The sequence below is a fragment of the Temnothorax longispinosus genome, chromosome 4, assembly GCF_030848805.1.
Source record: "Temnothorax longispinosus isolate EJ_2023e chromosome 4, Tlon_JGU_v1, whole genome shotgun sequence".
Lineage (NCBI taxonomy): Eukaryota > Metazoa > Arthropoda > Insecta > Hymenoptera > Formicidae > Temnothorax > Temnothorax longispinosus.
Window position 1 is genome coordinate 15,023,034 of NC_092361.1, and position 25,075 is coordinate 15,048,108.

Consider the following 25,075-nt stretch of genomic DNA (forward strand, 5'->3'; position numbering starts at 1 on the left):
GATGTTTTGATTGGTTAACTTGTGACGACGCGACGCGTGACGCGCTCAGTGGAAACTCAGCCATAGAGCTTAAATACCCTTTAAAGCAAGGTTGTAGACCAGGGACCGTATTCTCGAGCCTGCCCTAATGATTTTCGTATGCGACTTTCTATTTGAAAAGCATTGAATTTTGCGTGCGAGTTTCATGAAAACGATTCGAGAATAAGGTCCCAGCACTTATTTGTGACGGGGATGTTCAGATTGGTTAACGACAATAACGACACATGACGCGACGCGTGACGCGCTCAGTGGAAACTCAGCCTAAGATTAAAAGTTAACCGACACTTGTGAAACTGGGCTTAAAGGATAGTCTTGAAATAAGATCCGAGTATGAATACTATGAATACCAGCCCCACTCTACTCTGCTCATTCCATAGGATCATTGTGAAAGAATACAAGATCAAGCAATCCGATATGGATGCGCAGTCGTTCAAAAGTAGAGGGGAGCATAAAATCCACAAATCCAGTATGGTCACATTTAAATTCAATATGTGAGGGGCAGTTCTGATTGGTTCTCTGCCTCCCACTCTGCCCCCATAATACCACAGGCGCACTGCTTCACTTTTATATTTCTGTGCTTTCCACTATGGGTTCATTGAATTCATTCTTTTGAATGCAGTCGCCAAGTGCGGAGTTCGAACTCAGAGTTCTTATAATCTCAGTGTTTGAGAACTAAAATCAGTGTGTTGGATTTATTCTGCATATACCACGTTCATTCACAATTTACACAAGACGCGGCGCTTACTGGCTTTATTAAAAAAAAGAGGCTGATTATAGTGAATTTACGCAGGAAACCAGATGTCATAAATTAAGAAAAAGAAGAACCACGTGTCTTTACTTCGCTCTTTTTAGTGTGCCTTTATTCATCACCTTTTTGCTTCTTTATCAGGTAAAGTGAAAAAAGAAAAATTTTAAATTATTATAAAAATGTCGCGCATACGAGAAATACAGAGCATGGAAAAGAATATTTTTATGGACTGAGGAAAAAACAAATTTAGAGCGTTAAATTATTTTCTTATAACAATCACAGAGAAATAAACTTTACATAAAACAACCTAGTCTCAAACGCGCGGATCTATCTCGCGGCTGGGTCAGGGTTCGGAGTGTAGGCGCGAAGGGAGACACAATTGGCTCGGTTTTCCGGACGAATTAACAAAGATTTTATTCGGCGGTAATCGGTGTTATATACATGAGTCGCGTATTTCATATACATTTATTCGCGGATGGAACGCTACGTAATTAGCAAACTTATCCTACGGTGATTGGTGCTATGTATATACTCATGAGCCGCGTATTGCAACGATGGAGCGATATATGCGTACAAGTTTTATTTGCGAATAGAACACGTGCTTTGTACTAGAGTTCCTATAATAAGAGTTAGGACAAACCGCCGCCATATACAGCCAAATGATAGCTTTGTCTCACTCCCACTAACTTCTTGGCTGAAACATATGACGACCATGATAGGAACTCTACTTTGTACCATGTGCACGGAACGCTATATATTCCGCTGACGCGGCGGGACGCGGGCGGTGATTGGCGGGCGCGCGTGCTGGCGGAATATGGCGCGGTGATACGGCGCGGTTCAACGCGGGAGCGCGGGTTCGTGCGCGGCGGTATCGCGGCGCAGGCGCGAGTCGCGTGGAGTCGCGGCGTTTAAATGGTTACGACTTAAGGTGCCTTTTCATGCTGACGCTCGACGTTCATTTTCAGCGGCAAGAAGGTCGCATGACCACAATTAACGCCGACCTCAATTGAAATTCATGAAAAGGAAAACAGCGTCAAAATTTCGGCGTCTTCGCGCTGCTTTGGCTTTGACGCTTGAAGTTGGAAAAATCCAACTTCTCTTTCTTGACGCTGGCATCATAGTGATGTCACGTGACGTCGCTCAACGCTGTTTTTCAGCGTCCCATGAATTGGCACCTTTAAAGCCCCTTGCACAATGCCAGGCAACAGGCAATAGGAACAGGAAATAACCAAAAAATCGTTAATTACAACCTAAAAAATTCAAATGCTATGATTGGTTGGCAATAGGCAATAGGCACAGAATTTCCAACGTGACGGAAACTCTGTGTCTATTGCCTGTGTCACTGTTTATTCTGCATTTATACATGATTTCTGATTTCTATTCCCTGTTCCTATTGCCTGTTGCCTGGCATTGTGCAAGGGGCTTAAGGCTCCCACAGACAGGACGCGTCAAGCGTCAAGCAGCGAGCAGTAACCAATCAGCGAGACGATATTTTCTACGCCACTGCTGATATCACTTCACTGATTGGGTTCAATTGGGTTGCTGCTCGCTGCTTTAACGCTTGACGCGTCCTGTCTGTGGGAGCCTTTTACGCGGAAAATACATGTCATGTGACTTCAGCCAGTTCAGCCTTGAGCCCATGGTAGAAAGAAAACAAGGTATGCTCGTTAGAGGGGTCGAAATTGAGCATGTTCTGCGCAGACATGGCGACGGCCAAGCGAGCGCCATATTGAATATATATAGATATACTTTATGTATATACATACGTCAAAAGTGAACGTGTTCGGCTTAATTTGTCTTTTTTAAAATGCCTATGTGTAGTGTAAGTGGATGCAAAAATAGAAGCGAGAATGCAAAAGAGAAAAATATTCAATTTTTTTCTTATCCAAAGGATGAAGAAACTGCGTTAAAATGGATGCAAGCTGCTAACAAAAATAAAGTTAACCTAAAAAACGGTACGTTATTTTGAATCTATATAAATTATAATTGAGGCATATATTTTTAATACTTTATTGAAATTAATTTTTGTAGCTCGCATATGCTCTGTCCACTTTACACCAAGCTGTTACAAACCAAAGCCAGCGTATTTAACAAACTGCGAAAATTACTCGCCTAAGAAATTACGAAGACTTCATGATCATGCAATTCCAACAGAAAATTTGCCACTATTGAAGGAAAAGAGAAGTGCTAAAGGAAGTGCAAAATCAACACAACATAATAAATGTTAGTGAAAACAGCAGGTGTGTATTATTGTATTATATAAAATATTTTCTTATTATGATATGTGAAGATTGCAATAAATTCTATTTACAATATCTTTTTTTAACAGCAAAAAACAGTTTTAGTGAGTCCGAGACCAATTTGATCGACACTTCAATGGAAAATAAAGCAGAAACACGTTTTATGCAATCTTCAAAAGAAAATGCTAGGTATAATTTTATTGATTTTATGCGTATTAACGACTTCATTGCTGTACAAGAAATTATTGCATGTTGTTTTATATTTTTATTTCTTAAATATTTTTTACTTTCAGCAGTACAAGTGATGATACAATGGTAAACACACAAAGTAATTCACAGACTGTTATGTCTGAGCACTTAAGGTAAACAAAATTAATTGTCTGTATGATTATAAAGCATCAGCTCAAATATATATATATGTATATAAATATTTTCATGTCTAAAAATTACTTGATGTTTACTAGGATGTATATATATATATATATATATATATATATATATATATATATATATATAGTAAACATCAAGTAATTTTTAGACATAAAAATATTTTATTGCATATTGCAAATTTTTTTCAAATTAATAGATAATATTTTTCAGATTACAAGATAAAATTATTCAAGATTTGATGAAAAGACTAAGCCAAACAAACAAGGTAAACGATTTGCTTAAGAAACAAGTAAAACGATTGCAAAGAGAAAAGACAAGAGTTACGAAACGTGTAATAAAAGAAAATGTCCATAATGTGCTCAAAAGGATATTCACTCCGAAGCAAATTGACGTTTTAATGAGTAATGAAAGAAAAAAAAGAGTAAAGTGGGGTCTTGAAGACATATCTGCTGCAATAATGTTAAGAAGCTTGAGCCCAAAAGCATATTGTTTTTTAAAAGAAAATCACTACCCGTTACCAGGATTATCCACACTTAGGAACTGGGCATCTCGCATGGAGTTAAAAGAAGGAATTTTATCTGATGTTGTCTTTTTAATGAAAAAGAAAGCGCCATCGTTTCTGTAATATCAGCGTGCCACATATGTTCATTTTTACATATCAATTTCTTGTATACTATTCAATAATAAACTTATTGAACACAACTTCTCGTGTTATTAAAATAAAATATTTATTACATTTATTGAAATTGCTGTATTTAAATAAACCCATCTTATATCGACAATATTTTTAAAACTTCAGAAAATTATTTACTTTTTCCTCATACATCTATTATATTGTTCAATTCATGCTTATTTTACATTTATTTTAATATTTCTTTATATATAATTTTAACATTTTTTACTTAAAATTAATTATTACATGAAATAAAAATGTATTATATGCAAAACAGAAAAAGAACTTAATTCTCATTTAAAAAACCGCGGGCCTAATTCTATTGGCCAATAAACCAATATGTCTCCAGCTTGGCCCAACGCACTCATTGGTTATTAGAAAGGATGCGCAACAGCATACCTTGTTTTCTTTCTACCATGCTTGAGCCTAAGTATCAATCGTCGAATAGATGTAGTCAATATGTCGCAGTCAATATAACAACGTAGTCAAACGGGACACGTGTTCTCCCTATTTTAATTTATGCGTACACATATTTATTATTTCTCATATTAACAAAATAAGTTTTTATATAGATATAATATACGTTTTATTATTTGTATCAATTAATTTTTTTCCACTGAATCGACTAATCAGAAGGTTCTGTGCTGAATTGGACAATTGGGCAAAATTATTTTAATTTTTTCCTATTTGTCTGTCACGATACATTTTAAGAGATATTTGTTTCGCTGTTTTATACATATAATTATCAGACTAAACATCAATTCTCTTACATATTATTCATTAAATTTAATATGCACCACTTTTTGAGTTCAATCAACTCTTAAACAATTAATAGTACAGAAATATTATAACAATTGATAGTTGCCGAACAGTTGATAGTATAAAAATATAACAGTTATTTAATAAATAGAAATATTTGTATATGTAACAAAAAATAAATATAATAAAAAATATGTAAGAATTAAACATTCAAGTATTCAAACTTTCTGCTAATTTTTCAGAAAATTTGGTTTCTTTATTGATATCTGGAAACTTTATTTCTACAATTTTAAATGCAGCAATGGAATTTGAAGTAATATTGGAATTTAAAGTTAATATTTTAAAACTAATTATTTCATTGTTGCATTCTTTATTCTATACAACTACTTGATAACGCCTAACAACGTTTATAATTTTTCTAATTAATAAATATTACAGCTTTGTTCGTGTTTAAGTACGATTGCTTTAGCTTTATTAAATTTCTCCCATTTTATCAACATTTGTTCATTTCATCTACTCAATTCTTAACAAAGTCAATGCCGTTTTTTATGAAGCCTTTTACAATTCGATCTATGGAGTGTCTGAATGCCAAACTACAAATTAACCCTCCGTATTCATACGTGGGCTACGGCGTTCGAGCCAAAATAAGATCTGCTTGTAACTGTAAAATTAAAAAACCTACCTGGCTGGCTTCCCTTTCTGAAAAAAAGTAGGTGGGAGAAGGAACTTAAGGGCTCAGAGCCGTTATGAAAAATTAATATATCGTTGCCGAGCAAGTTAGGTCTCGCACGGACCCATATGTATGCACTAAACTTTTTAACCTTTTTTTATAATTAACAATTTTGCTAATTGTTTATGGTAAATGTTGTTTGGTCAAAACAACGTTTCCTTAAAAGATTTTGACGAATAGTTGTTTCTCTATTTAATTATTGCCAAAAAAATGAAGTTTCGGATCGGCAGATAGAAAATAATTTATTACGCCAAGCAAAATTGTGTTTCAAGTCTGACGATTTGTCGGCGCGCAGTCACGCACTATGGTTGGAATAATATTGTTTAGTTTAATATAGGTTATTGCGATAAATATTACCACATACCTCAGTGGTCGAATTGGTACGACACTTATCACGGAATGAGGGAGGTTACAGGTTCGAAACCTGGCTGAGGTAATATTTTTCGCAATAAATTTAATTATTTAAATGAGATTTAATTACTGCTTATACAGTGCTCACATTTACATCTACTCTTATATACTGCTATTGTGGAATGGACCTTAAATTATATTGAGAAATTAAGCGTATACCTAATTATGACAAATTTGAGTAACATAATATTTGTAATTTTTTTGTTTTTTCCTTTGTGCTCGTACACGTACCACGCGTGGTGAACACAGAGCTCGCGATATCTCAGATTTATAAAAAAAAAACATTTTTCTAATAATATATTAATAAAATGTAATTTTCTTTAAAATAATTATTATTTAATATTTAATAATAATATACATGCAGGTTATGTAATAATAATGTCAGTACTATAGCCATGTGAATGGAAACAGGATAAATTTAGATTACATAATCTAATCTAATTAATATATCTTACCGCTATAATTATAATAAATACATGATATACAATGCATTTTAACATATACTGCACAAAAGCAAGGATTTTTATTCTCTATATTTTTTGTCTTTTTTCAGAGAGAAAATATGACATCCCATTATCAACCTTTATATAGCAAGAGTTGTAGTCGATATCCCTATGTCGGCAGAGTATCCGTAGGAGAGGAGAGTAGTGTTGACTTCATCTATCAATTTGTGAAGAAGAGATTTGTTCCCAAGAACCATGAGAATATTAGCATATTCCATACTGCCCCTAACATAATTGGACCACCCAAATTTCAAAACTATGGAGAACTATTTCATTTACCATTTCTTTATGAAAACATGTTGGTATGTATATTTCCTGGTATTAAACATTATTGTCCCGTAAAATAATCGCAATTCAAACTTACAAGAGTTTGTAATATTTGATACTTTTTGACTTTTCAGAGATACTATAGCCGTATCGATATTTCGATATCTCCATGGCAAAACAAAGATATTTGTGATGGGGCTGAGTCTATTTGGCATTGGAATCAGACGGAGGAAAATAATTATATGTGTATGTAATATTTGAATTATGAGATATTGTTAAGAAGATATTGTTAAAGAAGTTATGCTTTTTGTTTAGAAGAGAGTATAATTATATATTTTCTATTTTGAAGATATCGAGTTTCATGAAGCTGTGTATCCAATCAGAGTCTGTATTTACGAAATACATCATCCTGGAAACGTAATTCAAATTTCGGCTCAAGATTCCAATAATCACTGGATTCAGTTGTGGGATGAATCGTCTCAGATTGTACCCCCAAAATCAAGATTATTTTCTCCACCCTTGTCGCATCAGTGTAACTTTAAAACCAAAATGCTCAGACTAACATTTAAAAACAGTTCACATTTCTTTTACACAAAGCTAGATGCTGTGATGCTCATCGGTACATCAGAATTGATCCTGTCTAGAAATCCTAACGAGAGTTTAACTAATCTGTTAAAAAGAATTAACAGGATGTACTCTCCATACCAGCATGACGATGCTCATAATTTAACAGCAGATTTAAAAAGTGCACACTTGGATATAGTTCATCTGCAACAGAATTTTCCCGAATATTGTATTATTTATAAAAGGTATTATTATCGTCGACTTTAAGTAATATTTAAATTGTTTTCTGTTAATAATAAAAATTAATTTAAAAATTAAGGGGATGCTGGAGTGACGGCCGAACTTTCTCTATGTCGATAATGTCAACATTTTTAATTTTGATACATTTCCTGTATCTGTCTTTCACGATTCTTCACGATTTCTTCCAAGCCCAGAATTCTTTTCCAGGCTTTCAATCTCAATTTCAAAGGTACGTTATTGTTTGTGCACGTATTCTGAAGAGTGGAAACATTTCATTTCGTACATGTAACCTATACAACTGTTTATATTAGAAAATATGGTTATGAGGACAACATTTTTTTTCAATTATCACTAATTTTTTAAATTCCCACTCTTTATTAGTACCTATACTTTTCTCCTGTAAAAGGATTTTGCGATCTATAAAGCCGTTTCAAAGAACGAGCCCTGACTGTTTTTGTCAGTAATTGTCCCCTGTCCAAGATCCCCTTAATTTGTTCCGATAATATTTGCAGCGATATAAGAAGGATTTCTTATAAGAATAATTTGAAGCAAAAAATATCTCAGGAAGTAATCCCTTGTTATGAGCAACCTCTTGGATGGAGATATTCGCGTCGTATTTTATTAAAAAGTCCTTCAAATTATGCAAAGCGTATGAAACTCTCTTCGGATGAATCCAAGGACCTATCACGTTGCAATTTATTGGCGCTTCCGGTAAAGTATTATAAGTGATCTATTTCTCATCATAATATTTATTGTAATGTCATCTCGAGTATTAAAATTATATATTTTATCTTTGCAGAATGAAATACTACTAAAAATATTAAACTACTTAGATCTGACGACGTTATGCTGCATGAGTTATGTAGATGAACGCTTCAATAAATTAATACGGGACCCTCTACTCTATGTGCGTTTGAACATACGATGCGTTAAATCTCACACATATATGCGCGATATATTTTGTTACTTTACATCTAGATGTAAATATTTGCGACAATTGGATCTTACAGAAAGCAACTTTGATGTTAATGATTTCGTAAACTTTCTTGATAATTGCGGCAGAAATTTAACGCACTTAAGACTGTATGCCTGCAAATCTGTTGACAGTCATGCCCTACTTAAAACTTCAGAAATATGCAAAAATTTGAAAGGTATGTATATATGCATATAGTATATAATTATCAAGATTATGGGTAAATTGCACATATCTAATACAAATTTTTCTTAGAATTGGATCTAAGTTATTGTGAACTCATAGACGACGAAGGATTTTTGTACCTCGAGAAGCTGGAAAGTTTGGAACGTTTAAACCTTTGTGGTACACGTATAAAAGCTCAACAACTTTGCAAAATACTGCAAAAAAATCAACGGATGCGTGAGTTAGGTTCCGGTATGGTTATAAACGAAGAAGCAGTTGTACTAGAGTTGGGAAATTCGTGTCGTGACTTGGAAGTAATACATTTACTGCATCCACGTTATCTTACATCTCATGGTATTAGTGCCCTCGCTAACTGTAAGAATTTACGAAAAGTGCATCTTGTTTTTGCGGAGTATGTGTAAGTATGTGTGCTACATTTTCTTTTAAAATACATGTTATTGTATTCTTTATTGAAATTTGTTTGCTTCTCTTGTGTGCATCTTGAAAAAATTACACAAATTTCCTCTTTGCAATTAAAGTACTGTATTAATTATATAATTTTAGTTACAGATTCAATTATTCAGTTGTTGACAGCTTATTTAAATTACTTTCGTCTTATCAAAACTTACAAGAAATTTATATTTTATTTGCTGACCCCACTGATCACCAGTTGGAATTATTAGCACAGTGCAAAAACTTGAAAAAGTTATTTTTTCATGCTGTGAAATGTCATACACCTGATAAATATTCCGTTATTTTGGAACAATGTCCTAAACTGCAAGAGTTTTGTTTCATACTCTGTGACATAAGCGATCAATTGGTTAATCAGTGGAAGCAGAGATATCCGCATGTGTCCGTCTATACATACGACACGCGTAGTCTGATAATTTGAATAGTTTTTGTTTACTAGTTTAGGACATATCAATTTAGTTTCTAGTTACGTTTACTTTTTCAATTTTTATACTTACAAACTTACTTTATAAAAATTATCTGGTAAATTAGGTTGTAAGAAAAGATAATGTTTAATAAAAACGAAATATTTCTATTTATTTATAATTTTGTTATTTTTAAACAATTTTATTTTATTTTTGTTTTCTTTTTCATAAGGGCGATAGTGTCATTCCTTTATTTGAAATAATTGTTCGGCAAAACACTGCAAAAAAGCTACATTAGTAACATTGTCAGTAAATTCTTGATATTTCTTTCCGCAACCGTATAGTCTCTTTCAAGAATTCGTTTAGAAATATACCTCCTGTGATACTTTTTCTAGCCACAGTTACTAAAATATAACAGTTTCTAAAACAGCTTTCTATGAAGTTTGTTGTAAAATTTATACTGTTCTGAAACTAAACATGAAAGCTACTATGAACATTGGCAGAATTTGTCTGCCATTTCCTCTAAAAAATTACATTATAATTTTTGTACATTTAATTTAATTTAAATGTTCAACCTTGCGATCGTTGCAGAGCATTTAGCGCGATATATAATTTATCTCTATTTTCGATTGGTTTTACCATTATTTGTCCCCCTTGATATCTTACAACTTTTGTCTAAAATGTTTTTCCGTATGTTCCATATTATTTAAGATATTTGTCTGGAGCATTTAAAATGCTACAAAATATGTATATTGATTATATTCAACATTATATGCCATTTTATACTGTACATTCTTTTTACAAGAGATTTACGAAGATATCGATGTGCCGTGCCATTTGGTCGAGTTAGAGACCCGAACATGGCGCGGCGCCGGCGCCTGTCATTAAAAATACATGAAAAAAAAATTATTTGTTTCTCCATAGAATAAAAAATATGTACTTTTAGAATAAAATGAAGAATAAAATAGCATTATTTTAAGAATTAAAAGAAATGTACTTTTTGGTTAAAAAAATTATTAAACATTTCAATTGCTTATAAAAATTAAATTTTGCAACTTCTTGTAACTTAAAATATTTTTATAAAAAAATTGTTTCCTTAGCTTTAAAATGCTTTTTCGAAGATTTTTCTACAAGTACGACCAAAAGATATTAAACTTTTAACTAAACGTGTTCTTTATTTTTCGAAAATTTTATTGCTTATAATTTGTGGAAAAAAAAAACAAAAAAAATATTTTTCTTATTTTATGTATATTTCGTGTAAAAAAAGTTTCGATTAAATACTAGATTAAATACTAATAATTTAAAATACTAGATTATATTATAACACTAATTATAAAATAGAAAAAAGTTAAGAAGTTAATTTTAGTAAAAATTAATGTTTTTAAAAATAGATACCTTATATATTATTCTCTGTAGAAGATTTTTTTATTTTTTAAATAATATTATTTTATAATAATATTTTTAATAATAAAAAATAATTTTTTCCAATGTTATTTACAGCAATATAAAAAGGAAGACTCCTTATAAGAATAATTTGAAGCACAAAGAAGTATCTCGGGAGGTAATACCTAATTATGTGCAATTATGTCTAACGGAGAGAAAAACTCGCGTCATATTTTTTTAAATGGTCATTTGAATTTTAGTTGGCGTTAAAATTATTACAATATTGTTTAAAGAATTATAAGTACATTCAGAATAAAAGTATACTTTATTTTACAATTTTATAATATTAAATAACGCAACCGATATTTTTTATGTAAGAGATGCAAAAATAAATAAATTTTGGAAAAAAATTATTTTCACAACACCTCCACGGAAAGTTCGACTTTCCATGCCTGTAGAGAGGGGCGAAAGTGACCAATTTCACGCCAGGACGGCATTAGCGGGACGAAAGTAACCACTTTCCTCCCTAGGGCGGAAAGTGATCACTTTCGTCCCTGTTTAGCATGTCTATGTCCTTCGTTTGGACAAGGAGAGGTATCTCTCCTTCTTGTAGCCTTAAGGCTTTGGGCTGGGCGCGCGGATGCGTGAGTGTCTCTCCTTTTTAGGAAGACATTCCCAATTTAAATAGATATTTATTGTACGTTGTAATTTTAAGTATTATGTAAATCCTCTTATGATTGGAACGTTTTTATTGAGGCGTTCATGAAAACAGATTTTAAGTTTTAACCGCGTTGCGTATCAAATGGATTCTCCTATCTATGTAGATGTAGACCATATGGGTTCTCCCCATGATCCTTTTTTACCTGAATAAAAAAAAAAATTGTACTTAAGACGGTCTTAAATATAAAATCCAACTATGAATACCGACCTTAAAGATAGTCTTAAAATAAGATCCGAGTATGAATTCTACGAATACCGGCCCCACTATACTCTGCTCATTCCATGGGGTCATTCATGGTGGAAGTATACAAGCAATCCGATGGATGCGCAGTCGTTCAAAAGTAGAGGGGAGCAGTTAAACCAATCAGAAGTGCCCCAAACATAAAATCCACAAATCCAGTATGGTTACATTTGAATTCAATATGTGGGAGGCAGTTCTGATTGGTTCTCTGCCTCCGCTCTGCCCCCATAATACCACATGCGCATTGCTTCACTTTTATACTTCTGTGCTTCCACCATGGGTTCATTGAGTTCATTCTTTTGAATGCAGTCGCCAAGTGCGGAGTTCGAACTCAGAGTTATTCTTATAATCTCAGTGTTTGAGAATTAAAATTATTGTTAGATCATTATTGTGTTGGATTTATTCTGCATGTACCACGTACATACATACATACATACGTTCATTCACAATTTACACAAGACGCTTATACTGGCTTCATTCAGTTAAAAAATAGAGGCTAATTATAGTGGATCCACGCAGGAAACCAGGTGTCATAAATTAAGAAGAAGAACCACGTGCCTTTACTTCCGCTCTTTTCAGTGTGCCTTTATTCATCGCCTTTTTGCTTCTTTATCAGGTAAAGCTGGTAAAGTGAAAAAAGTAAAATTTTAAATTATTATAAAAATGTCGCGCATACGAGAAATGCAGAGCATGAAAAAGAACATTTTTGTGGACTAAGGAAAAAAAGAAAATTTTAAAGCGTTGAATTATTTTCTTGTAACAATCGCAGAGAAATAATACATTTATATTATTATTATTTTTTTTTTAATTATTATTATTATTATTATTATTATTATTATCATCATCATCATCATCATCATCATCATCATATCATCATCATCATCATATCATCATCATCATCATCATCATCATCATCATCATCATCATCATCATCATCATCTCATCATCATCATCATCATCATCATCATCAATCATCATCATCATCATCTCATATATTATTATTATTATTTATTATTTATTATTTATTATTTATTTACTATATGTTCATGCGCGCATCATGCGAGAAACGGAACGCACCCCAAGGCTGCGTTCGAAAACGTCATCCAATGGATGAAAACCCTAGAAAATCCCATAGTGCACGCTGTGCACGTGACACATGCTATTCATCACTCGTGGTGCACCCGGGTGACGTTTTCGAACGCAGCCTCAGGACGAGGACACGGGGGATGCCCAAAACATTTCTTTCTGTTTTATTTTTCCGATTTGTGTCGTTCATTATCCAAAACACTCCAAGATTAATTTCAGGTAAAACTTTCGTTTGCTAGCCCTTGACGCGCAGTCAATGAGTCAATACGAATTAAAAGTCGCGAAGTGATAGCTAATAGATCATTCAGAATAAGGTTAAGTTGAGTTAAATTTGATCGTGAATTTAGACTGGACTAGAGTGATCTTACATAACAAGAGAACACTGTAGCACAAATTAATACACTTATTTTTAACATATTTATTCCAATTTGGTTTGTGCAAGTATGTTTAGTATGAGAGGCAAACTCAGTGTCTCGAGCTATTATAACCAATTTTTAGTGTAAACAATCATACATCGCACAACTGTGTCGCAGCAATCCTTTGCTACGTCTGCTCTCACGTCTTGCTTTTCGCGAACGACTTTAAATGACTCTTTCCAATTGCTCGTGCTTTGTCCTGTGACTGCTAATACTCTGTAAAAATATGTAATAGAGATTTCTAGAAACAAGTAGATATATTAACAAGTATATATATATATATATATATATATATATATATATATCAATATTTGGTCTTTCTTTCTGTGCTTTGTTCCCAGGACGCTTACTCTAGTTTAGCTTAAGAAAGAAACTATTGTGGTTGGTTGTAGTGTCATATTATCTATCCTGTCTACTATTTATATAAATCTTAATTCTATGTGAATGTTATCTCATTACAGATATTTCTTGTTACAGAAAAAGCAGTTGCTGCCATAAAGCTTGCCAAAATGTACCAACGTTTCTTTGAGCGAGGTATAACGCGTTATAATGGACGATGGTATTGTTACCCATGCAAGACCACGTTGCAAACTTTGACAGAGGCGCAACGTCATTCGGAAGAGGCTCACTCCACTATCAGCACCCAAACGTCTTATTTTCTGAATAAATTTGTTACATTGAGGAATAAGGGATACAGAATGTTGTTACAACACAGTATAGTAAGGGATACACAGCGAGATTACTTTTGTATATGTTGCCAATGTTCAATATCCTCTTTACATTATTTTTATCAACATTCAAAAGAAGAAAATCACCAAAAGTATATGAAGATCATATTAAAACGGTCCACAAATAAGCAACAAAACTCACGCGATAAAACAAATAATAAGCAAAGCAACACTTCCGTTAACGTAGAAAATTCAACGGAACGTATAAACAAATCAAAGACGCAGCCGATCTGTGAGAACAAATTAATAAAAGATGACACAAACGATTCTACACAAACGACAAGTAGAATTATTGAAAGTGCGCCTTGTGCACTGATGCAGGAAGTTAAAACGCATAAGCATTTCTTAGATTCAACGTTTCAAAGCTTCACAGATTTGATGCATCATTCACAAGAAGCTCATCCAGACATCAACCCTCAGATATCAGGTTTTTGGGAGAAGTCTATTGAATCGTCGGGCATAATTCGTCGAAAATTATTAAATCATGAAAGGGCAATGCAGGATATGCCAGAAGAGTACTTTTGTAAACTTTGTCAATGTCCCATACCTTCTTTAGATCATTGTCAGCAGCATTTAAATGGAAAAAGGCATAAATGCATGATCGAGTCTAATGAAAAAGATATAAATACTGTTATACCAGAAGATCTTGTAAATAAACAACAAAATGTAAATAACAATACGACTAATAATCAAGATATTTCTGTCAATGCGTTCGATGGAAACGATTCAATCAGAAATCTTCAAAGCAACTTTAGAACAGAAGAAGAAAGGACAGTTTCTGTTAAGTCTTATAACGAAGATAGCATTAATGATGGCGTTCTACAAATTAAAAGACGTATCGATATTATGGCTTATTGCTGTTTGTGTGATGCGTTTATCTATAAAACTATTGGAAATAATCATGAAATAGATACGCTGCATAGTGATGTTTTATCTAAATTGAAAATCTTCAATCAGGAAGCGGCATGCATTATAAACTTAGAGGAGAAAAAGAAAACTATTCGGCCGATACAGTTAAATAGTAAAAAATTTGATGGAACGGCATGGCCAGAATACACAGAAACTGCAGCAAAGTATACTTGTGATCATTGTAATGAAATAATCGAAGAGGACGATATAATAAATCATGAAATAACAGTACATAAAAGTGACATGACGTCTTCTATGAAGTACATTTACGATTGGTCGTCTACAACTAGAGATTTTAATACTACTATGCATTATCCATTATTTAGATGCTCGTTTTGCAACGAGATAATACATGGCATATTGTCACTGTCGAATCATTTTTTAACACTCAAGCATAAAGAAAATATTAAATCGTTAACTGACATTAAAAGACAAGAGGACGATGGTTGTAAAGATATACAAATTTATCTTAAGCCTTTTGAATTTTTAAGTATAATCTCTTTTGAGAACAATGGTGGAACTGTTGAAATTAAGGAACAGCCTGTGATATATATTAAAAATCATTATACAACTTTTTGTGAAAACACGATCGAGAACAAACTCATTTACGTTTGCCTTGCCTGCTCGTATAATGCTTGTGAAACTCACAATATACTTGATCATTTATATAAAACGTCGAAACATTTGAAGCACTTTGAAAATATTTTTCTCACATACAATTATATACATAATGTATCGGTATCAAAAGATCTTAGCACAAATGGAACACATGAGATAGAGTCTCAAGTTTCTAAAGAAGATATATCGATTGATAATGGATTATTCGTAAAACATAACATTAACGAAACACAAGTAAATGCAGAGGGATGTCACAATAATAGTTCGATAGCTGCAGTGAATATCAGTAACAGAAATGACGAATTGTGTCAAAATGAGGAAAACAATTCCGGCCTTTTTATATCTCTTGATATATTCGAAGAAATTGATACATCAATAAAATATATTAATGTACCGCGTAGAGCACATTTAATGAATAAAAAGAGCGTCAATAAAATAACAAAATCGGACCGTTATAATAAAGCGTATAGCACACAATTTCTCGAGTTCGAGGAAGTTATGTTCGCTTGCAATGAAAGAAAGCTGAAGGAGATGAAATCGCATCTACAATTTTTCGTTCCGCATCTCGACAAAATGCTTTGCCTTATATGTAACGGAAGTCCACAGTTATGCAGCGCGCAAGCGATATACGAACATATAAATTGTGTAGGACACGTTAGACAATTTGAAAAACTACATGAGAACAAGGAACATCTCGAATTGTTAAAGGAGCTAGTACAACCTTTACGTGATTCAAGTGCCAAATGTTTTGCTTGCAATAAGATTTTAAACAAACGTAGAAGTTGTAAGAATGCATCTGACAATGTAGATTTTAAGAACCATACACATTCACCCTTACACAAAAACGCTCGCGAGCAATTGCTTAACAAGGCTGTGTGCGTATTGGAAGAATTCCAAAATTTATGGTACGATATCCAATATTTTGCTTGCGTCGAGTGCGGCAAGAGATTCAAACGGAAGATAACATTTCTGGAACATCTCGATACCGCACACAGGAAAGTCTTGAATAACAAGGATAATTCGATGTTTGATTTCTGCTTAACGTGCGCCACTTTATGGTTCAAGAATGAAAGTTGCACCGAAGACATCCATATGAGTTATCAAGCGCACTGCCATCAACAGACGCATCAATATTTGCGGAAAACTAATGACCTCGCGGTTACATCGCTACCGCAGTCCTTGCAAAATTTATTGAAAAACGTCAACAGAACTGCTGCCGATCTATTCAACTTGTCAATCGGTGTAAAAAACGATCGAAAAGTGAATCAACTCACGGATGCCTTAGAGCACATCTTCAAGACTCACCGATTGCCTGTGGAAGTATGTACGTTTGGTTCAAGAGTCACTGGGCTAGCATTACCAAATAGCGACATCGACGTATATCTTAACTTTGGTAAATATATTTGGCTCTAATATTTATATGCATGCATAAATTGATTAAATATTTAAAAAAAAATTCAGATAAGAGTGCACAGGCATAACAAATTCTTATATTATATCAGAATTGTAATTAAATAATGAACTTCTAAACAAGTTTTAAAATACTTTTAAAACATTTGATCAATTTTGGTATATAAAATACAAGTTCGTAAGATTATTTGTGGAAGAAAGTTGTGGTATGAAATTTACAAAAGAAAAATTTTTGTATTAGGTGACGAACGTACCGAGCCTGAATTGATTAAGAGCAGGAGTGAGCAAATTCAAGATTGTTTACGTGCCGACCATGAAAATTGGGATATAGAATTAACTTTGGACAGGAGCAGGACTCCTCTAATAAAAGTAAAACATAGACCAACAAAACTGCAGTGCGATATCTCGTTTATAAATGGCCTGTCGGTGGAGAATTCCAAGCTTATTAAGTATGAATATTAAGTATGAACCGTTGTCGTATTTCTAAGCAGTGTTTAACGAAGTGTGTTTCATAATAATCTGTTAAATCTAGGTCCTTCAATAGGGCGTATCCACCGTGCCAAAAATTGACGCTGTTTCTGAAAAAGTGGCTCTCACTGGGAGGTTTGTCCGGTCCGGACGGAATAACAAATTATGCCCTTGTCTGGTTAGTCATCTTTTACTTGCAAGTCAAATTTGCAGCAGTACCGAGTATTGCTGCATTAATCGAAAGCCACAACCAGTCGAAAATTGTCTCTGGTAAGTATTAAAAATTTATATAAAAATGATTATATAGAGTATTGTAGCACGTTATAATGGATGTTATAATTGACAAATCGGTAATTGGGAGAGATTTTATATTACCGTAACAGAGTAAATTGTAATTTTACATATATTTTAGGATTGATATATTACAATATTGATATATATCTTCTTATACTTTAGGTTGGGAGACCGGAGTCGGCGATACTATTCTTATCAATTTACCCAAACTATCGATACGTGATTTATTGGTAGATTTCTTCGAATATTACGGAAGTTTCAATTATATGCACTCCGTCATATGTCCATTACTAGGCAAGAAGTGCCCGAAGAAAGCTTTTGCGGAAGTATCGACATTACCCAATTCTATGGCACCTTACGTTACAAAATTGCGGAATGAGAAACCGGAATATTTTCGTATTGATTCACATATGTGTGTGCAAGATCCGTTCGATCTCTCGCATAATTTAACGAAGGCTGTACCAGTTTTAACACTTAAATGTTTTAAACAGTATTGTAATGAAAGCTTATCAGTTTTACGTAACGTTACTGCAACTTCGTTAAAGAAAAAATTTCGTGAGATGAAATTGTTTTAAAATGAAGTATTAAGAGTAATCATAACACAGATTAATCATTTTTATTATTTTCGACTGTATGTTAATCGTAACAAAGCGAATGAAACTTAATGATACAGCCGTGACGAAATTGCAATTTTTTGATTTTTTATATACAAATGCATTGAGATCATGATAAATGCAGTATTACATATTTTTAAAGGATCGTAAATATTATAAAATAACATTATAAGATGACTTTTAAGGAAGCGATATTTTTTAATTACTTAATGACAAATTGTGTGCGTCTATACTCATCTATTTTAGTACTTTTTACCTCATAATTTTATTTCTTACATTGTAACGTGCGTTTACACGAGTATTTTATTATTTCGCTTACATTTAATAATGTAAGAACTAATACCAGAATTGCGTTAACATAAGCTGTAGGCTAAGAAGCTTTTATCAATACAAGCAATTTTTTTTATATTTTTCCGAAAATGAGGGAAATATATCATGATCTCTGTTACATTTTATTTTACGAATTATGAACTAGCTATATCGTTAAATGTATTACAACGAAATGTTATAGGCTGGTATTCATAATCGGTTATTTCAATATCATCTTAATATGACTCTGATTGTTATAACGACATCTTAAGAGTGTACTTAAGACGGTTTTAAACATAAGAACCGGATTATGAATACCAATTAGTTTTCTGTCGCACTCTATAAATTTATCACATCATCATTGTTAATTGTGATATATAATGTGATTCTTTCTTAAAGTAGAATGTGACTTTCAGAAAATAATTATCCCATCAGAATATTATATTTTTATAATGTAGATATGTAATGTGTCAGATAATTATATTTTTATAATACATCTTTATATAAATAGAATAAACTACGTTGTTATCGTATCCTACTTTGTCATATCCTAATTATAATAATTCGTAATTATAATGAATTATTCACTTCTTTATGTACCTACTTATTAATGTTTATCCGCTCCATTAACGTTATAGTTTATTCGATAAACAAATAACTTTTAGTGATAAAATAATATGTCAGTTTTTATAATGAAACAAGTGTAAGAGGAAGTTGAAAAATTTCTTAGTGTCAAATTAAGTATATTCGTGTTTATTGATTTATTTTCAATTCAGTTTCTTCTTGTACAATGTCCTGCTTCCATATATATTCTCTTATATACTTATCCTTAGGTATGCAAGATTGTTTGCATGTGAAAACGGCCAATATTCCCCAATCGAGACACTTGATAACGTCTTTTAAGTTAAGAAAATTTAACATCTGTGGCATTATCTGCAAGTCACATTTTCAATTTAGATAGGAAATATGACGTTTTGTCAAGGAGAAAATATTTGGTTCATTTTAAGCCCACATAGCTTTCTTTTCAGATTTTGTAATAAAATTTAGCATAATTTTAATGATCCAAATTTTCATACAGATACTCCATTTATGTATGAATAAACTGTACGTACTTGAAATTCAAATTGTCTATCGCCGTTGCATTCCGGGCATTTTGGTACATCCGCTATCCGACTGTGCGATGAAATATATAGAACTTTCCCTCCTCTGTCATATCTGTCGAATAAATAGCAGATTAGCCGTGGTCACAACTTCAATTCTTCCGTACAGAGACGTACCTCAAAATCTGATCCGGATAATCGTCTATTTTCATACGAAACTCCACGAACGTTTCATCCTTTTCGTCGTTAGCCATCTGCAGTAAATCGTCGTTAACGTCTTCGTGCTGAAACGTTCCAGCTTTGCCGTCCTGTATCATCGCATTGTACTTTTCAATCTCCCTCTCTTCACTTTTAAGCTCGTTCTGCTGGGCATTCTCCTTCGCAGCGTCGTCGCTCTCCACCACGATCTCGTATTCGGGAAACAGAAAACTGTTGCTGTTTTTTGCCTCGGTGCCGCACACGTCTTTGTGCCCATTCCTCCAGTCGTACACTTGATGCACGCGACAGCAGTAATTGACGACCTTACATTTGCCGCAGTGATTGGGCGCGAAGATCCCACATACGTAGCACGTCTTTGCCCACCGCGATACGTCTGCAAAAGCACAACAAATTGTTTACCTATATATACTTTTGTCAAAGTCATCGCAGAAAAGTAGCTTACCAATATCCGTTCGCCAGTCCTCCTGTTCCACAGGCGGTTCGGCAGGATAAAAGTCGTTTATTCTACTCAGCTGCGAACGGAAGACCCTCAAGTTCCCACTCTGATTCGGCCTGCAGCAATCTACGTTCTTGCACACGAAGATGTACACGGTCCTGTGAAACCCGGCGACATCCTCGTACGGCGCGTAGATCTGGCAGAGAAACACACAGGGATCGCCGCAATACTCGCACTCCAGGTCGCTTTTGCCGGGAATATTTTTCAGATCGAGCCAGGCCGGCTTGCCGCCCGCCTTGCTGGGAAAGAATCTGCTCCCGAGTCGCCAGGACTCGCATTTCTCCACGAATCCCAGGTCGACTGCCATCCCCAAAACGTCAGGACGGTGCAGTGGCAGGACGACCGAAATCACGCGCCAACACGGGTCTCCCGTTTAACCTGAAAATAATATGGAAATAAATAAACGCCGACAATAAACGAGGGAAACGAACGCTTATATATGTTTTCTTATGTATATACCTCGAAACGTCAAACTCCACGCACGTGGCACATGGTCGTTCCTCTGTTTACACCTTATTTGCCGTTTGCAAATGAGCGCGGAAATGCAAATTTACATGAGTACACATCTTTAGGACGACTTCGACCAAACTCCATCTAATAAATAAAAATAAAATAAAAATAAAATTGAAAATTAAAATTAAAATAAATATACTGCTATTATATATAGTTAGAAATTTTTTTTGCCTTGATGACAATATATTTTGCTGAAAATACTATGAAATCGATTTGAAAAATTACTGAATATATATATATATATTTCAAAATAAATCATAATTTTTCTTATGAAATGTAATGTAATACTGTGAAATATAACGGAAGTCAAATTTTACACTACTGTTGAAAGATTATATAACAAATTTTATAAAATATTAGATAATAAAATTTACTAAATTTAACTAAAAACTGAATTTTTATTAAAATATTGATGATTTTATTGAATAATAATAAAATAGAGGATCAATCGAAAGAAAATTTCAAATGCATTTCATAATATTTTCAGTAAAATATTCCCATTTCTCTCTGGGCCGGGCAATTTAATTAATTGCTGATTAGTCCCAGTCTACAGGTTTAATCGAAGTCGTCGAAATATCAGTTTATCTGCATTCTCATTGGCTGCTAAACTGAGCTGCTAAAACGGCTGATAAGCCGATTACTGTGCGCTGCTGTGCCGCACGGCTGTGTTCGGAAACGTCAACCGGGTACACATGGGTATACTCTCTTCTCCTTCTAACTTGCTGAGATAGAAAGAGAAGGGAGTATACTCGTGTACAATCGGGTGACGTTTCCGAACGCAGCCCAGCCTGTGCGGTGTGCGCGGGGCGCGGACTTCGGCATTTACCGTCTACGCCTCTGAACACTTGGTTGTGTATGTTGTATATGTTGATACCTGTCACCGCTTGTAAGGTTAGCTGTCCACCCGCGGAGATCAGGCATCTCCCCCAGCGTCGTTTTTCGAGAGCCGCGCGCGAGGATGTCCTGTTTCGAGAATATGCAGGTGCCGTCCTGCGTCTGGTTCGAGGGCGGCGAGAAGAGGAACGCGCTCATCTCGATGCTCGCGGGCACGCTGGTAATAAAAACTCCACGGCATTTCCCACCCGCGGCACTCTCCCGCCGCGATAAACAAACATCGTCTATTACCTTTCACGAGACGAATCGTCGCGTTACATCGATGAACACGACGGTTCCCAGCACGCTCTTCCGTCTTCCCTTTGGTTCTTCATCGACCTGTCGAGTCTCAGAGCCTCGTAAAATACTATATATATATGTATATTACACATCTGTACCTTGGAGGTGAAGAATTATATCTCCAGTTTTTCTCAAAATGGAGTTAATACATTTTTCAATATACCAGAAGCTTAAATTGTATAACGGTGAAGAGTTTTATGTCTATTATTACTGATTCCTAAAGTACAATGTTTAGAAAAAGTCGTATTGAGAATTTTCATAGTGCCTTAATCGTGGTCAGATGCAAAGTGTTATTGGCAGTTGTACTATTGAACACGTCAGTTAAATTACATTATTAAAAACTCAATAACTACTTGTATTTTATATCTAAAGAAATACACTATTTTCCTGTTTTTAAACTTTAAACCTTGTTCTGTCAGAATTCATAATAATGGAAATATGCTTCTTTATCTCTAAGGTACAGATATATATACAGACACTTTTACTTCGCCAGTAAATATTTAACAATAAAGATTTTTTTTAATTTGACCTAACAATCTTGATTAATTATAGTCGTCACAACGTTTTGACCATGGATTGTGGTTCTTCTCAATTGATGTAACTCTATTGATGTTAATGAGCATCCTTTTTTTAAAGTCACTATAAAAGAATTGCGAAAAATATCTAGCTAGGAACCTGGACCTTCTCACAATCTATGACGGATGTCTTTACCAATTAGCATCAATAGTTACATCGATTGAAAAGAACTAAAACCCATAATCGAAACATCCTGATGATCATAATTAATAAAGGTAGCCAGTTAGGTCGAATTAAAGAAATTTTTACTTTCTGTATATATTTTTTTATACAAAGATCGCGCTTTTAGCGATTCATATTTCTTGCATTCATTTTCCTCTCACAGTCAACATACAAAGTCTTAACCGGAGTGCTGTTTCAGTTCTTCGTAGGATGGTGGTTTATAATAGACGCTCATGCTAAATATCCGAATGAGATGGCGAATGCGTACCATGTTTGCGGCGTGTTCGGCACCATATCACTCTTTATGTAAGTAACCATTGATGGTATTATCAGTAATACGCATATATTAGCTAGAGTGTATCATAATTGAAATATATACCGCAGTAAAATCTCTCAATGTGCTATAGTATTGATTTTGAAAAGCAATTCGATATTCTTACAGGGTCAATTCAGTGACAAATGCACAGATAAGAGGAGAGGCTTACAACGGCGGTTGTTTAGGGGCAAGAGGTGCTCGGAGTTGGCTGTTTGTCGGGTTTGTTATGGGATTTGCAGCCGTAATAGCGGCCTGTTGGATCTTGTTTGCTAACTTCGTAGCAGCAGGTATTTATAACACTGTAACATATTCACAGAATTGTAAAGATGTATTATCCGTTATATTCTTTTACCTTTATTTATCATATTTAATATCTTTCTGTAGGCGCACCGCATCATTGGCCAGGGGTAGGATTGTTCCTGCAGAATGTGTTTATTTTCCTGGGTTCGCTCACGTATAAGTTTGGTCGATCTGAGGATCAGTGGGGTTAATAAAATGTGCGGCTGTTGGTGGAAGATTATTTTTATTACCGCATAGTCAAGTCAAGCACCGAGCGAAACTCGACTGAGGAAGCTTGCGACGTCAACGTACCCTGTATCGCGAGCGCGAATTCCAATTCAGATCACAGCAAATTATTCTTATTACCTATAAATGTTTCCGTACATACGTGACAATTCTTATTTATGTCCACTGAAATCGTGGAGACAGATAGCAATTACAAGTTATAAATTATGCATATATATATATATATATATATATATATATATATATATATATATATATATGTATGAGATTTACTGTAAAAGTAAGGAGATTTAGATTATCGACTTTTGTGTGATAGAATTATACGCTACTTACGCTGTACGCTAATAATTTTAAAAGGTATCGGTAACTTTTTCGATCTGTGCGTTCATCAAATTCCTATTCATACACCTTTCTCATCGTTCCGTTGGTATCTTATATTTGATACTTTTACAAGAAAGATAATCACAAGTGTCTGATACTAAAGTTAAATAAATGAACCATGTTCCAAGGAAGCATAGTTTTTAAAGATTTATTTATTGACGAGCTCAATTACGTCGAAGTGATTTTCTTCGATGCGGGTAATCGATTTTTTTTCATTTGTTACACGTTTCTTTTTTACAGATTAGTTCTGATAGATCGTTTGCAAAGCCATGTGAGATAATGTATAACGACTTTGACCAAACTCCGTTTATATTATACCTTGTCAAGTAATAGCTGCGGTATTTTATTAATGTAGATAGAAGTATTGATTTTTTATCATTGTTGAAATATGGAAAAAAACACTAGATTATGAATAAATTGTATGATTAAAAATTTTGCTCCAGGCAATCCTGCCAGTTGAATTATATAATTAAGTTAATCGAAATTTAATCAAAATTATCCTCGATTTCTCACGCATATTTAATTTATGAATCGCGACAAAATGTGGCATTTTTTATTTTAAACTCTCAAATCGTCGATTCCTTTGTGCGCACGAATTTGTTTACCGGGCCTTAAGGCCCAAAGGCCCTTGGGTTGATCGTTTAATTTTTTTTGCTAAACTTCTTGCACAGTTCATCTTTTCACTTTTTCTCTACAACGTGAAAAGAAAAAGAGGAAATAACTAAAGCTAAAAAGAACAAGCCTCGGGCATCTTATTTATTTTCCTTGCGATCGCGCGATCACTTGCAATTCTTGCAAATGTCTTTGAATGGCCCTCGGAGAGAAATCGGTGTCATCAGCG

General features: G+C 34.0%; 4 protein-coding genes and 1 long non-coding RNA gene across 8 annotated transcripts; 4 read left to right on the top strand and 1 right to left on the bottom strand.

Moving 5' to 3' along the window:
- Nucleotides 1-518: 518 nt before the first annotated feature.
- Nucleotides 519-10,536, top strand: LOC139811464 (F-box/LRR-repeat protein 4-like). The gene is made up of 9 exons (XM_071775748.1): nucleotides 519-928; nucleotides 6,544-6,795; nucleotides 6,895-7,006; nucleotides 7,110-7,569; nucleotides 7,644-7,793; nucleotides 8,077-8,275; nucleotides 8,364-8,715; nucleotides 8,793-9,120; nucleotides 9,267-10,536. Exons 2-9 carry the CDS (start codon nucleotides 6,553-6,555, stop codon nucleotides 9,592-9,594), a joined length of 2,172 nt encoding a protein of 723 aa, XP_071631849.1. The 5' UTR covers nucleotides 519-928; nucleotides 6,544-6,552; the 3' UTR covers nucleotides 9,595-10,536.
- Nucleotides 2,452-4,157, top strand: LOC139811538 (uncharacterized). 3 transcript variants are annotated; one of them, XR_011731661.1, is made up of 5 exons: nucleotides 2,452-2,742; nucleotides 2,819-3,027; nucleotides 3,117-3,216; nucleotides 3,321-3,389; nucleotides 3,628-4,157. It is a non-coding gene; the product is annotated as an uncharacterized lncRNA (long non-coding RNA). The 3 variants fall into 3 exon arrangements; XR_011731662.1 differs by having other exon boundaries at nucleotides 3,127-3,216; nucleotides 3,614-4,157; XR_011731660.1 differs by having other exon boundaries at nucleotides 3,127-3,216.
- Nucleotides 10,537-13,077: 2,541 nt separating the features above from the next.
- LOC139812298 (uncharacterized) lies at nucleotides 13,078-19,306 on the top strand. 2 transcript variants are annotated; one of them, XM_071777009.1, is made up of 5 exons: nucleotides 13,078-13,226; nucleotides 13,901-17,071; nucleotides 17,330-17,537; nucleotides 17,621-17,826; nucleotides 18,013-19,306. In XM_071777009.1, exons 1-5 carry the CDS (start codon nucleotides 13,148-13,150, stop codon nucleotides 18,423-18,425), a joined length of 4,077 nt encoding a protein of 1,358 aa, XP_071633110.1. In that variant the 5' UTR covers nucleotides 13,078-13,147; the 3' UTR covers nucleotides 18,426-19,306. The 2 variants fall into 2 exon arrangements, with proteins under 2 accessions (XP_071633110.1, XP_071633111.1); XM_071777010.1 differs by having other exon boundaries at nucleotides 13,177-13,321.
- Nucleotides 19,307-19,510: 204 nt separating this feature from the next.
- Nucleotides 19,511-21,205, bottom strand: Zfrp8 (Zinc finger protein RP-8). The gene is made up of 5 exons (XM_071777014.1): nucleotides 21,048-21,205; nucleotides 20,535-20,966; nucleotides 20,051-20,465; nucleotides 19,886-19,988; nucleotides 19,511-19,706 (listed from the first exon to the last, which is right to left on the bottom strand). The coding sequence occupies exons 2-5, from the start codon at nucleotides 20,893-20,895 to the stop codon at nucleotides 19,527-19,529; spliced, it is 1,059 nt and encodes a 352-aa protein (XP_071633115.1). The 5' UTR covers nucleotides 20,896-20,966; nucleotides 21,048-21,205; the 3' UTR covers nucleotides 19,511-19,526.
- Nucleotides 21,206-21,913: 708 nt separating this feature from the next.
- On the top strand, nucleotides 21,914-24,365 carry LOC139812304 (transmembrane protein 50A). The gene is made up of 4 exons (XM_071777018.1): nucleotides 21,914-22,155; nucleotides 23,212-23,318; nucleotides 23,455-23,615; nucleotides 23,713-24,365. Exons 1-4 carry the CDS (start codon nucleotides 22,060-22,062, stop codon nucleotides 23,817-23,819), a joined length of 471 nt encoding a protein of 156 aa, XP_071633119.1. The 5' UTR covers nucleotides 21,914-22,059; the 3' UTR covers nucleotides 23,820-24,365.
- The last annotated feature ends 710 nt before the right edge of the window (nucleotides 24,366-25,075 follow it).

What these genes read in the sequence shown, in the direction of transcription:
- LOC139811464 (XM_071775748.1), top strand. Translation starts at nt 6,553, where the DNA reads ATGACATCCCATTATCAACCTTTATATAGCAAGAGTTGTAGTCGATAT. An exon ending in AATATGCAAAAATTTGAAAG is followed by an intron (nt 8,716 to 8,792) that starts GTATGTATATAT and finishes AATTTTTCTTAG; the next exon opens with AATTGGATCTAAGTTATTGT. An exon ending in CTTGTTTTTGCGGAGTATGT is followed by an intron (nt 9,121 to 9,266) that starts GTAAGTATGTGT and finishes ATATAATTTTAG; the next exon opens with TTACAGATTCAATTATTCAG.
- LOC139812298 (XM_071777009.1), top strand. Translation starts at nt 13,148, where the DNA reads ATGCCCAAAACATTTCTTTCTGTTTTATTTTTCCGATTTGTGTCGTTC. An exon ending in CACTCCAAGATTAATTTCAG is followed by an intron (nt 13,227 to 13,900) that starts GTAAAACTTTCG and finishes TTCTTGTTACAG; the next exon opens with AAAAAGCAGTTGCTGCCATA. An exon ending in GAGAATTCCAAGCTTATTAA is followed by an intron (nt 17,538 to 17,620) that starts GTATGAATATTA and finishes TGTTAAATCTAG; the next exon opens with GTCCTTCAATAGGGCGTATC.
- Zfrp8 (XM_071777014.1), bottom strand. Translation starts at nt 20,895, where the DNA reads ATGGCAGTCGACCTGGGATTCGTGGAGAAATGCGAGTCCTGGCGACTC. An exon ending in GGACTGGCGAACGGATATTG is followed by an intron (nt 20,466 to 20,534) that starts GTAAGCTACTTT and finishes GTGCTTTTGCAG; the next exon opens with ACGTATCGCGGTGGGCAAAG. An exon ending in ATAGACAATTTGAATTTCAA is followed by an intron (nt 19,707 to 19,885) that starts GTACGTACAGTT and finishes TGTGACTTGCAG; the next exon opens with ATAATGCCACAGATGTTAAA.
- LOC139812304 (XM_071777018.1), top strand. Translation starts at nt 22,060, where the DNA reads ATGTCCTGTTTCGAGAATATGCAGGTGCCGTCCTGCGTCTGGTTCGAG. An exon ending in CGATGCTCGCGGGCACGCTG is followed by an intron (nt 22,156 to 23,211) that starts GTAATAAAAACT and finishes GTGCTGTTTCAG; the next exon opens with TTCTTCGTAGGATGGTGGTT. An exon ending in GGCACCATATCACTCTTTAT is followed by an intron (nt 23,319 to 23,454) that starts GTAAGTAACCAT and finishes ATATTCTTACAG; the next exon opens with GGTCAATTCAGTGACAAATG.